Source organism: Hydra viridissima, unplaced genomic scaffold (genome assembly GCF_058129835.1).
Source record: "Hydra viridissima isolate aposymbiotic clone 2 unplaced genomic scaffold, HvirCarnegie_v1 scaffold_1, whole genome shotgun sequence".
Taxonomy (NCBI): domain Eukaryota; kingdom Metazoa; phylum Cnidaria; class Hydrozoa; order Anthoathecata; family Hydridae; genus Hydra; species Hydra viridissima.
The window spans coordinates 25,856,993-25,871,245 of record NW_028324300.1 but is presented as its reverse complement, the minus strand read 5'-3'; the positions used below and the strand labels follow the sequence as shown (position 1 = coordinate 25,871,245).

General features: G+C 30.7%; 1 protein-coding gene and 1 pseudogene across 3 annotated transcripts; both read right to left on the bottom strand.

The window, feature by feature from the left end:
• Window positions 1-4,041: 4,041 nt before the first annotated feature.
• Window positions 4,042-6,950, bottom strand: LOC149894109 (uncharacterized). 2 transcript variants are annotated; one of them, XM_090072379.1, is made up of 5 exons: window positions 6,661-6,950; window positions 6,382-6,549; window positions 4,734-6,246; window positions 4,598-4,651; window positions 4,042-4,152 (listed from the first exon to the last, which is right to left on the bottom strand). In XM_090072379.1, the coding sequence occupies exons 2-3, from the start codon at window positions 6,429-6,431 to the stop codon at window positions 5,388-5,390; spliced, it is 909 nt and encodes a 302-aa protein (XP_089928505.1). In that variant the 5' UTR covers window positions 6,432-6,549; window positions 6,661-6,950; the 3' UTR covers window positions 4,042-4,152; window positions 4,598-4,651; window positions 4,734-5,387. The 2 variants fall into 2 exon arrangements, with proteins under 2 accessions (XP_089928505.1, XP_089928506.1); XM_090072380.1 differs by lacking the exons at window positions 4,042-4,152; window positions 4,598-4,651; window positions 6,382-6,549 and having other exon boundaries at window positions 5,312-6,246; window positions 6,661-6,793.
• Window positions 6,951-8,049: 1,099 nt separating this feature from the next.
• Window positions 8,050-10,774, bottom strand: LOC149894108 (uncharacterized; annotated as a pseudogene). The gene is made up of 3 exons (XR_016449186.1): window positions 10,142-10,774; window positions 9,908-9,994; window positions 8,050-9,828 (listed from the first exon to the last, which is right to left on the bottom strand). The product of XR_016449186.1 is annotated as an uncharacterized LOC149894108 (transcript).
• Window positions 10,775-14,253: the final 3,479 nt, after the last annotated feature.

The window sequence follows — 14,253 nt, the reverse complement described above, 5'->3', positions numbered from 1 at the left end:
TAGTTTTTTTTAGTTTTTGATCAACTTTTGTTCTAAATTTGAGTTTGTCCACCATGTTTTGTCCGATACTGTAGTTTTAAAATATTAAAATAACTCCGTTTAAAACAAGTTTGCAAGAAGACTTAAGAAAACGCATTTGCCAATTTAGAAATTCGCATCTGGAAAAGCCAAAAATCTTCACAGTAAAACACTTTCTAGATGAAGGAGCATCGAAAGCGACCGTATATCGTGCTCTAGAACGTGTAGACAATAATTTAACCTATCAACGAAAAAAAGGAAGCGGTCCAAAGGCGAAAAAAATTGACAAAAAGCACATAGACCAATTGGAAAAGGCATTTAATCATCATCACGGTGTTTCATAACGTCAAGTAGTTCGAAGATTCGATTGTGACCAATCGTATATATCTAAAATTCTTAAAAACAAGACGAATATTAGATATTACAAGAAGAAAAAAATTCCACATCGAAGCGAAAGCCAACTAGCTCGAATCAAACCTTTGTGTCGGCATATATATCGCAATTTTTGGAATTTTGATTTTGTCTTGGATGTCGAATCATATTTTACATATGCAAATACAACATTGGCTGGCAATGATGGCTTCTATTCTAGCGACGTGTCATCTTGTTTTTTGAAAGTGGCCAGGTAATCAACAAACAAGTATACATCGGATGTCTCCGCATGCGGTTAATACCCTTCATTAATGAACATTATAAAAATGAAGAGTACTTGTTCTGGCCAGATTTAGCTAGCTCGCACTATGCAAATGAAGTGGTTTCTTTTTTCGATTAGAGTGTGATACGGTAACGGGAATTGCGGTAATACCGCGGTTACCGCGGGGATGGAAAAAAAATTACGGTAATAACGCGGTAACGGTAATAATGGGCTCGGTTATACCGCGGTTGTGGTAACAGATCTGAATTTATTTCCGCGGTAACGGTTATTAATTTGTCATCTGAATACAGAATACATAAACTGGATAATTTAAAGTTAAGCAAACTTATTTCAAAAAACGATGATAGTATAAGTTTCGTCGAAAATCCAGGAACCAGCGATGTTTGGCCGTTTTTCTTAAAGGTGAATGTTGACAATGTTTTTAGTGAGCACGTTCTTTGTTCGAAGTGTAAAGCTCTATTAAAATGGAAATCTCGAGATGGTACAAGTGGTTTGAAAGCTCACACAAAATCGTGTGTGGGGAAAACAGAGTCGCCGAAAATAACCAGGTTTGCTGTGTCAACCTCTGAAACTGTTAAAAAAATATCGACTACAGAAAAAACTGAGCTGGTTAATGTAATTTCGAAAATGTGTGCTACTGACATTCGGCAATTTTCAATTGCAGAAGGTGTTGGTTTTAGAAAATTTGCAAAATAAATTAATTTCAATCGGAGCTAAACATGTTTCTGTTGATGATATTCTTCCTTCTGCTCGAACTGTTTCTCGTCAGGTTTATACTGATGCAGAAAAGAAACGAGCTGAGCTTAGAAAAGTGTTTGAGAATCAGAAACGTTTTGCTGTAACGACCGATTTGTGGACACACGTACAGACAACAATTCCATACATCACAATTACAGTACTCTATATCAAAGAGCAATGGAAATTGTGCTCTTATATCATTGCAACAAGATCAATGGAAGAAAAACACACTGGTGAGATTATTATAATTTTTATTGATTTAAATACTTGATGGTTTCCAAAATATTTATTTAAACGAAATGGTTTTAAAAATATTTCTGTAATAGTATTAAACCACATGATTTGATTAATATTTCTTTTTTAAAACCACATGGTTACAAATATGTCTTTTTTAAAACAAAATGATTTCATAAATATTTCTTTACTTAAGTTAAACCACATGATTTCATTAATTTTTATTTGGCTTGTCAATTCTCTTCTCTTGTCAATTTAAAAAGTAGTTTATTGTAATAACTTTTCACGAAGCTTTCATCAATTAAAATCTTATTTCAATGTTATTGGTAATGTCAATCTTGTATTTTTAATTTTAATTAACGTTTCATAAATATTTTATTATTATTACATTTAGCTGAGAATATTAAATCCGTTACCAAAGAAATTCTAGAAGAAATGGGAGCATGGCGAAGTGGCAATTATTATGTAACTGACAATGGCTCAAATGTTAAAGCTGCTTTTAAAGATCAAATTTGGATTCCATGCTGTGGACACAACCTAAATTTGGTTTTGATTCATGGTCTAGAAGTGAAAGATGCCCCTGCTTCGGTTTTGGAAATCATTAGTTTTATTGGCACATGCAAGGAAATAGTGACACATATAAAGCGTTCAAAAATTCAACATGAACAACAAACATCGGTTAAGCAATCTGTTTCAACAAGGTGGAATTCTCAACTCACTATGTTGCAATCAGTGTTGACAAATATTGAAGATATAACAACTTTGTCAGCAAGAGAACAAGATAAAAAACTTCAAAGAAAATTATTCAATTTGAACGAGACTTTATTGAAAGATGTCATCACAGTGTTATCATCATTTGATACTGCTACTAAACATCTTTCAACAGACAAAGAATGTTCTTTGCACATGGTTGTTGCAACTAAATATCAAATAACAAAACATTTGCAAGTATCGGCTACAGATAGTAATATCATAAAGACATTTAAATGACATGATGAAGCGCTATTTTCCAATAAATGAAATGCATAGAATTGCAACTCTTTTGGACCCAAAATTTAAAGAATTGCAACTAAAATAATGACAGAAGAAGAAATTAAAGAAGCACTAAACAGTTTAAACAACATGGTAGATGAATTGCCTCTAGTCAGACCAGCCTCCTTTGACTCGAATCAAAATACTTCTCTTGAGCCACCTGAAAAAAAGAGGAAAATACATAATGACAATTCAAGTGAATTTTTTGTGGATTTATTTGAAAGTGAAGAAGCTGCCTTTAATGAAGTTGACAGCTACTGGAACAGCACAGATTCTGAGGATAATATTTCTTCGTATTGGAAAAGTAAAACAGAACTCTATCCAAATTTGTCACAGGTAGCAGTCAGTGTTGTCAATTCCAGCAACTAGCACATCATCTGAACGTTCATTTTCAATTGCTGGAAGAACACTTGACGATAGAAGAACTCAACTTCATCCGGATTTTGTCGATGGACTGTTATTTCTGCATGGTTTGAACAAAGAATAGGTAAAGTAGGTATGCATAATAATATATCTGAATCAAGGACAGTTTTTATTAAGTATTAATAAAAGTATTAATAAAAACAGTTAAAATACAAGATTTTGATATTTGAATTATTATATTGGATGCGGTGACTGGATGGGGAGAGAAGCGTAATGATGGGGATGAGATGGAGATGGGGACAAACTTGATGGGGATGGGGACAAACCTGATGGGGATGGAACGGGGATGGAAAAATGTGTATGCAGATGGGGTGGGGATGGGGAGACTTTTTGTCCCCGTGTCACTCTCTATTCTCGATGCCAATATCATCAAATACCTGCCTAAGGTAAAAAATCCACCCAATGTATCAGAAGCTCGACCAATTAAGGAACTTTTGGGCTCAGTTGAAACGCTTAGTCTACGAGGATAATTGGCAAGCAACAAGTATTCCTCAACTCAAACGGCGCACAATGCGTCGCGCTGATAGAAAAAAAGGAAATAGCCTTATAACTAGAGAACTGTTTATAATTTTGAAGTAATTTTTTTACAAAGCATCATTTATGAGATATTGTTTGTTTATATATATTTATAAAAAAAAGTCCGGTCTTTTTTAAAACCGGTTTCATTTCGGTTTTTTAGTTTATCAGGACTAATTCGATTTTTGAATAAAGATATAAAACCGATAGTTTTTGATATTTAAAACTCTAAGTCTGATATATCAGTTTATCTTTTTTAGGGTTACAGGCATTTTTAGTCTTCAACTTATATTTTCATGTTAAATAAAAAAGGAAATAACAAATATTTTATTATAAGTAAAGGTAAAATAAGTTCCATTCCAGAAGTTCCATTCCCCTCAAATGCAGAATAAAGGTTCTGATGCGTAAATAGGTTTTTAACAATATGTGGCTATGAAAATAGCCTTTTTTAAAAGTTGCTTATCAATTACAGCTGCATGGTTTAGTGATGCTTCCTTGATTTCTTTTCTTAATACGAACCATTACTCTTTGACTTCCTAAAATTATTTAACAACTAACATTAAAATTTTAAAAAGTTTTGTTATTGTAATAAATAGTATAGTTTAAGATATAAACTATTTATTATAGAAATTATCTATTATCAAATTCTAATTCTATTATACATTCAAGAAAAAACTTTATTCATTGTAATAGATATAATTAAAATATAATTAAAATTTTTACTCTAGACATTTTTCAGCAACCCTTTTATGAAGTAACATTTCATATTTACAACTAGCCTTTAAGAATTGCACTATGCATCACTAAGTAGAAATAAGACTTTAGACAAATCTTTGAGGAAAACAAAAACATGGCAAAATTGAGTCAATTTGAGGCCAATTGATGCAATTTTTCCTCAAATGTAAAAGTTTGGGATTGCTATATTTCAACTTTTCTTACAATTAGTTTTTGTTTTTTTTTGCAAGCATAAAAAAAACATACCGTGTTGATTATGTGAAAAGACCTTAGAAATGTCAGATTGGCTACCACCAGCACCTAAAATGTATCATTAATAAAATTAAATGATAACATTAAATATTTAAATTTAAAGATACACACAGCTTTCTCCAATATTTACCTTAAGAACAGTTATCAGCTTAATCTTCTTGCAGTATAGCTTTTATACCTCTTGCATTTTGTTCTTCTTGCAGTATAGGTACATATCAGATGTCATAAATAATTAGCTGTATCCCTTGTATTTTCAGCAAAAGAAGTTAAACGTGCATGACTTACTCGTGCAGTTTTGTTGGCTTTGTTCCTGGCTTCAATGGCACTCTCAGACAAAGAATGGTTTTTAAAAACTGATCATTAGAAATGAGACCAAATAGACGTTCAGATTTCTGCTTGAAAATTTTCACATCCGGTCTTGTGGTTGTACTATTCATATCAACAAGCAGGTCCCTAAATAGTTTGATCATAGTGGTATTCAAATTTAAAATTCTTCCAGTCACAGATGGATTATTAAAGAATTTTCGTGCAACATTGCCAGTGTTGGATGTACCACTTCCCTTCCTGACAAAAGAAACCCTTATTTTTAATTGTATTTTGAATAAGTGCTGGAATTTTATTTTATTTTCAATAAATTCTTGGCTATTTTTTGCTGGAATTTTTCTTCCTTGTTTCACTGCTGGAAGTTTGCAAGCAGTATTGAAAACCCACTCCATGCTGCATATAAACTAAACTCCTTAGGACTTGCTTGACATACATGACAGCACTGAGATGCTATATTTTTTTAAAGCATTTTTGATACCACAGCATTAAGTGTTTTACCATCATTCATTGTGGTATAAATAGTTGACAAACTTGAATTTATAACAAAATTATTGTCATGAAGTGTAAACTTAATATTCTCTAAAGACAAAATTTCATTTTGTAAATGTTCAAACTTCACTTGAATAAAACTAGCAGTCTCTTTGCCAAAACAAAACATAAGATGACGGGTTGCATCTGGACTATTTGGATTACAATTTTTCCATAGTATCTTTTTTCCACTTCGAATCTCCAACAGTACAAACACTATACTATACACAGTGGAATCATCTACACCTTTCTTCATAGTCGCTACATTCTGAAACTCAGATTGGTCACCATCACCACCCACTTTGCAAATAACATATATGTTATCACGTTCCTCCTGTGCTAAATCTTTAATAGAATTATCTTCATCCTCCAAAAGATACTCTAACACTCTAGAAACTGAATGTTTGATCATATTGAAGAGACTACATTTTACTTCAGTTTCTGAATATTTCACCTGCTCTGGATATGTCAATTTTTTGTATTCTTTTAACTTGGTTAAACCTGGAGGAACAAGATGATGATTTTGTGTAACAATTTTTTTAAATTCAGCCCATGTTCTGTCTGTTTGTCTCAAATTCCAAAAAGTATGCAATGATAGATTTGGACCAAATAAATTCGACCTGGGTGCAGTAAAGGGATTAGATGCAAACCTTTTTACAGCATGTTGAAGTTCTTCCAGTTCTTTTCCCTGAAGATTATCAGTTCTTTTACGTTTCATCCTACTCGTAAGTTCTAAAAAAGATTTTCTAGGTTTTGGTGCTTCAGGTGTTCCCAATGTTACAGTATTTTTCCTAAAACATGTATAAAATGTGTGTACCACTTTTAACTTTGTAAAAATATAAATGTATGTATATATATATATATATATATATATATATATATATATATATATATATATATATATATATATATATATATATATGTACCTAATTAATTTCAGTCTAAGACCTTCAAGTATTAATTGATCCTCATTCATTTTTTGTTCACCCTGCTTGATGAGCTGGTTACCCTGCTGAATCAGCTTTTCACCCTTTTTTAAAATAAGTTGTCCCTCTTCATATTTCCTTATCTGTTGCTCAGGATCTGTTTTTATGCTATATATATATATATATATATATATATATATATATATATATATATATATATATATATATATATATATATATATATGTAACATTTTATTTTAAAAGTAATAAAAAGCTTACCAGACATGATTTGTATTCTATTTTTTTATCCAGAAAATCTTTGTATTTAGTGAAGAACAAACTGCTTTTTTTTCCACATTTGTTTAAGTTTTTTATCAACTCAGAAGTAAGTCTTAGAAAAATTTTGAAACTAACCATACAACCAGCATTATTTAGTGCAATAAACTTAGACTGCAAAAATTTGGCACAGGCTTTAAAATTTTTTCTTAAGAATATATGCCTCGGGGGAAATTTATGTGTTAAAAGCCATTTTGATAATTAATAAAAACCATCGTAAGGAAAAAGTGAATAAAATAAAAACTTACCGCATGTTATTGAACTACGGAATTTTCATTTATTTCACAGAATTAAGTCGGTTTTGAATAAAACTCACAGTAGTAAAAATGATTTTTAAGCATGAGGTCACAGAGGTCACCTCAATTTTTTTGCATGGCAGTAAAGTCAATTCGCAGTAGCTATATTTTTTTCATAAAAACGAGGCGACCTTTGTGACCACATGCTCAAATCAATCAATGTTTAAGAAATCAAAAAACCAGCAAAAAAATGCTATGCAAAAACCTTTTTTTCTATTTCTAGTTTTACATTCAATTAAATAAATGATTATTTTAATTTCGCATAAAAATAATAAAGAAATTTAACATTTATCATATACTTTGAAAGGATTTTAACAAAAATGCGAGTTTTTTAAAACCTTAAAAAAACCTTTAAGATGTCAAAAGTTTAAAAAAACTAAAAATAGTTTTTTTCTAAATGAGAATTAAAAACTGAATGAAAAAAATAAAACTTAAAAAGTTTAAATATGAAAAATCACTAAAAAATATGCACAAAATCCTATTTCCGCTAAGCGATGCATAGTGCGGCGTATCGTGAATTGTCTTAACAAAATGGATCCGGAAATGGCAAAACTTCAGTTCGTCTAGGTCGAATTGCTTTTCATGATGTTATTGAAAACCAATAAATATATTTTTTTAAATATCATATAATTGTTTATAAATTTATTTTAAATTATTTTGGTAGCTATGTAACTATGGCTATAATAACAATTTTAAAGTTGTCTTATTTTTTAGTCATCAGGTGTTATATATATATGTATATATATTAGGGTGTGTCGATTTTTTTTTTTTTCAAAAATTAAAAAAAAGTAGAAAAAAAATGTAAGTTTACGATTAGTTAACTACAGGGAAACTTTAAAAACTAAATTCCAATAAGTGCTAGCTCGGTAAATTTTGATTTCAATATTTCACATTTTTGGTCGTTTTAGACGTTAGTCATTATATTTATATTTGTTTATGGAATAGCACTTATAATTTTTTTTAATCAATTCGCATGGTGTACGACGTACACCATGCATAGGCGTAGGAAAAGAGTAAAAAAAATAAAAAGTATATATAACAATAAAGGTCAAAGTTTTTAGCTTTTTAAACATTTTTGAAAGTATTTATCTACTTCCCTACAGTTTTACGAGAGTTGCCATATCTTTTTTGCTTCTATTTCGTGACATTAAATGTCTACCTACAAGCTGAGCACGTATATATGATTCTCTTCGCTCATGTGTGAAAACATGGCTTGCAGCTTCAGTTACCATTTGGACACATCTTTCAACTGACTGCGTATAAGAATTCCAGTGAGGAACTTCCATAGGATAGTTTACAAACTCCTTGATTGTGGCAGAGGTAAGAGTGCAGGTAAGTGGAGGCTCAGTTACACTTAAATTCCATGCTATAAGGTCTGATAACTGTTTAGCATTAGGATTTATTTCTGGTGTTCTTCTTACTCTGAGACTACTATCTCCAACTTGAGTTACCTCATCTCCTATTCCTCGTATGTTAAGAATTCTGTTTACAGCTTCTTTCCTTTCTTCTGCATTTTTGCTGCAAAGCATGGATTGTAAAATTGCTTCAGAATGTGCATACCACGCTGATCGTCTAATTGTTGGCATAACAATATCTAAAACATTTTTACTCTGAGTTCTAAGTAACTCTAGTTGATACAAGACATGTCTAGGTCCCTCAACCCAACTTGAATGAACTTTAATATTAAACCAGTTAGGTATGTAAACACTAACAATAAAATTCACAATTATTTTTAAATTATCTAAATTTGTACCAGTAAGGCCATGATTAGACATCCAAATTCTGCAAAATCGAAGTGCTGTTGTTAGCCATCTACTGTGACAGACTGGTCCGATTTGCAGAATTGCTAACCTGATAGGCAGAACTCCAGTCTTTATTGCTTGACAAATTTGATAAGCATAACTTTGGTCAGTGCTTAAATCATTAACAATCTTCTGACTAAGATAAATCAAAGGAGGACCTAAATTTATTTTAACAAAGTTGGTATTAATTTCAATCTCAGTTGCTGTGTCAAGCATTTTCCCAAGTGGTCCAGACCATTTATTATGAGAAAGCATTGGACCATCTAAATGTTCAATTAAATGTCTTAACCCTAATTCACCAGTATGTAGATCACAAACAATCCAAACTAATCTTCTATTTAACTTTTTTTCTACCCATTGCATGACTCCGCCCGCCCAACCAGTATTGACATTTGTGCTATCTCCTCCAATAGCCATGAGATTTTGATTTTGATTTTTACTGTTTAACCATTCAACTATGTGATCTGCAATAACTTCAGCTTTTTTTTATTATTGGTCATATCTGGAACAAAATGAAAAAGATAGTCACCACCAGGGTCTTTTACAACAGAGTAATGTTCTTCTTTAATCAGACTAGGAAAACTTCTTTCATTTACCTCTATAAACATTTTTGTAGCATCTACTCTCCCGTCAAAAAAAAGACATGACACAGGGTTTTTTTCTAGGTCTACCTCAAACTGATTGTCTAATTCTTTTGCCAATTTTTCCTGAGCCCTTTTTACCTTATTATGATCTATAATAAGATGGCAATCACTCTTGCTTATAATCTTTGCATCTATCAAAGCTGCTGTAGCTATTTCAGCAGTTTCTCTTAAACTTGTTTGGTGTCTCATACTAGCCAGAGCAATATTTTCAATACTCATAGTATTATAAATTGAACATGTTTGATTCAGAGAAGATTTACATTGAGTTTGATTATCAACTTGGATTGTTTTCTGACCACTGCCATCTTTAAATGATGAAGAGCAACTATTTATACAAATTGTTTGAACATTTTCACTATACTCATAATCCTGAAAAATAAAGTAAATTATTTATATTTTTAATCTGTATTTAAACTTAAGTGTATACAACTAAGAGTTTTAAACTTACTTGCTCAATATGTGGCAATAAAAGAGATAAGGATTCATTCTTCTGCATGCAATTGATTTGTTCTACTTGATTGAACGTTTCATCTGGCTTTAAAATAAGTAATAAATATATATATATATATGTAATATATATATATATATATATATATATATATATATATATATATATATATATATATATATATACATGTTTCAGTATGTGATGTAGTTATAAGCTTTCTACTTAAAAAGTTACCTTTTGTTCTTTATTTGTTTTAATTGTTCTTTGTTTTTGTTGTTTTATTTTAATTTTTTTGGATTCTTTCCTATCTGCACCACCAATGTGGAAAGTTCCAAAACTTCCAATTTTAGTCCTCTGAGAGTGGATGAACTGAAGCTCTAAAATCTGTATTTTTTCATCTCTCTTACATTGACACTTTATATGAATTTTTTCCATACATTCTGAATCACATTTGTACTCTGAACAAAGGATTAGTTTACATTTGCAAAATCTGATGTCCACAAGATTGTCTAACTTTAAATTAAATCTTTCTTTTTCAGCTTTTTTACCACGTCCAATACTAAAACCAACAGCTGATTTCCATAAACACTTAAGTTTTTTGAAAATTGTTTTTTCATGAATAACAACAGGATATGTAAAAAGTGCATTTGCTTTCAACCATTGGCCAAGTAAAGCGGGTAACATATCAGTAACTAGATGATCTACAGTATAGTTCCTAACATTTTTATCATTAATTTCTCTTAAAAATATACCATATCTTAGCATATCTCTAGCTGTTGGAAGTTCAGATGTATAAAGTTCTTTTCCACTTCCTACAAGATTACTCATTTTAATAAATAATGCATTCCTTGTTCTTTTTGACATTTTTATGTCAAATTGTTTCCGGAGCTTTCCTTTCGGTCCGATTATGACGTATTAATTACTTTTTAAAGAAAAAAAAAAGAGAAATTGCGAATTATTGGTAAAAACCAAAATAAGTGAATTAAGAATCAAAATTTACCAAGCTAGCACTAAAATAATTTCATTTTTGAAAATATCACTTTTCTTAAAAAATGGCGAAGTTATATTTTTTCACTACTCTTTTTTCGAAATTTGAAAAAGTTCATTTTACCTTAAAAATCGACACACCCTAATATATATATATATATATATATATATATATATATATATATATATATATATATATATATATATATATATATATATATATATATCAAGGAAAAGAAATTTCATCTTTGATCAAATGTATTTTGAGTATGAGTAACTATATCATATTGCCACGGAACCTGCCCTTGAGGAGAATTAAAGAAGTCTCGAAATGATTCCCTTACTGCTTTTGCATCACGAGTATAGTTATTTGAGCCTATTTGTTTTTGTAAAAGTGTTATTCCTTGGTAATCAGAAACATTACTTCGCCGTTCTCCAACTTGCAAACCAGAGGGTGTTTCACAATCAACAAATTTTGAAGGGAAATATTGATTTAATGGTTCAAACTGACGACCATGTATAAGGTAGTTATGCAGAGCAGTTGCAGCTTTAGTCACATTAATTACAACTTTTTCTTTTGCAATAATTGGTTTGCGAAAAAATTCTTCATCTTGTTGCCAAAATACCAAAAGTATTTTCTATTGTTCTGCGTGCCACGTGACAATCTGTAGTTATATGTTCTTTCCTTCAAAGATAATATTTCTTTAGGGTGTGGCTTCATTAAATAGTTTTTGAGAGGAAATGCCTCATCTCCAATTAGAACATACAGCAGTTTTATGCTTGATGCTAATTTTTAATGCATGTTGCAAAAATTAGCAATGCAGAAGCTAATTTGTAGGTTTAAGAGAAAGCGTTAACACGTTCGCTGCCGAGCTATTTTAAACTATGCTTTATTTCTTTGCCGAGCCATAATGTATGCTATGATTAATTTTTGCCAAGGCTGCTTTGCGCGGTTTCATTCTCATTGCCAAGGCTAGATATCAACATTTCAATAAATAAAATACTTTTAATCTGAAATAATTCTATAGTATTTTTTAATCTGAATATAACTGACAAAAAAAAAGCATTACGAGTTTTCTCGTAGTTTGGCAATGGAGAAGAAATTTTTTTCTCCAGTGCCGAAGTATGAGTTTACTCGTAACACCGTAATGAGTTTAGCTCATTGCGGTAACTACACCTTTTCAAGATGTAATTGAGAACTTGAAAATTGTAATTAAGAAACGTAAGATGTAATTGAGATATACAACATGTAATTTAGAAGTCGCATTATGTAATTTAGAACATGAAAGATGTAATTAAGAAACGTAAGATGTAATTGAGATATACAACATGTAATTTAGAAGTCGCATTATGTAATTTAGAACATGAAAGATGTAATTAAGAAACGTAAGATGTAATTGAGATATACAACATGTAATTTAGAAGTCGCATTATGTAATTTAGAACATGAAAGATGTAATTAAGAAACGTAAGATGTAATTGAGAAGAGGAAAGTTGTCATTAAGAAAAGTTTATAACATATATTTCAAATTACATATTGCGATTTCTTATTTACATGTTGGGTTTCTCAATTACATTTTAAAGTTTCTTAATTACATGTTGTATTTCTCAATTACATCTTACTTTTCTTAATTACAACTTTCAAGTTCTCAATTACATCTTGAAAAGGTGTAGTAATGTAGCTTATTTGATGCATTATTATTATAAATGGTGTTTAAATTTTTTTGCACATGCACATTGGCAGTTATCATGAGTAAAAAAGGCAATTTATATTTTGTTTTCTTAATTCTAAATTGTTGTGTTTTTTTAGACTAGAAGCTAAAATATATTTGATAACTACATTATTCTGTGTGTAATTAAAAATGTGAAAATAAAAATTGAAGTACATAATAAGATGATTTTTAATACATTAAAAAACATTTTAGTGTGCACTTCGAATTTTATTACACAGTATACAAATTAATGTGCTTTATAGATGAGTAATTTCTTTTTATAAGTAGATGATTTATAAATTTATCTATCTCCTATTAGCTCAACACAGATATTCCACAATTGGATCAGCACTAAGATTATGGAAGATTGTAAGGATAGTGAAGATGATGATATTGAAGGTTCGGATTCATTTTTCGCTAATACTACTACGTCTTCGAGCTTGACTGCATCAGAATCAGGTGCTGAAGATAATAACACTGAAGAAAGTGATGCAGCCACTGCAGAAGATTTTTTAATGCCGCCAAAAAGAGCTAGAACAACGGGTGGTCCATCTAGAAATTCAAACCAATGGAAAGATGAGCCGAATATTGTAAAACAAATTCAATTTACTGCCGATCCTGGTTTGAAGATAAACACTGGTTTGAAGATAAACATGGAGAGCAAAAAACCAACAGATTTCTTTAGATTATTTGTTACAGAAGAGCTTATAAATACTATGGTAGTTGAAACTAATCGCTACGCAACGCAAGAAATAAATAAGCAGCGTTCGTTTTAAAGATTGGAAACCAATAAATTCAGAAGATATGAGGCAGTTCCTTGGAGTTTTTCTTCATATGGGGTGTGTCAAAATGCCATCTTTAGAACACTATTGGTCTAAGAACAGTCTCTATAGATTTCCCTTATTTTCTAGAACAATGTCACGAAATAAATTCCAACTAATGTTACGGTTTTGGCATTTTATTAACAATGAAGATTCGGGTAGTGGACGCTTGTGTAAAATTATTGGACTTCTCGATCACTTAAATAATGAAATGGATAACATCTACTGTCCTAATAGAAATAAATCAATCGATGAGCCAATGATGCTTTGGAAGGGACGTCTTGTATTCAGGCAGTGTGTGAAAAATAGAAGACTAAAAAATAAAAGAAAAAATAAAAGAAAAGTATGGTATCAAGTTCTATGAGCTTTGCGAATCAGAGGGTATTGTACTATAAGTAAAAATCTACTCTGGCGAGACCACTCTGGATAAACATTTGTTGGGTCAAACGGGAGCTATTGTTTTAGATTTAAAGGAAAAATTTCTGGGAAAAGGTTATCACCTGTACTCCGATAACTTTTACAATTCCTTTGAATTAACAAAGCGCGTGATAAATCAAAAAACATACATTTGTGGTACTTTAAGAACTGACCGAAAGTCAAATCCAAAAGAGTGTACAAAAGCAAAACTGAAACAGGGAGATGTTATAAGCAGAAGCAGAGAGGGTGTAGTGGTTGCTAAATGAAAAGACAAAAGAGACGTTCTAATGATTTGCATTTTGTATTCGTTGCAAATGATTAAAGTGACAAACAAGAGAGGAGAGAAGAAAATGAAACCCAACATTATTAAAGATTACAATCAATATATGTTAGGAGTAGATAGGGCGGA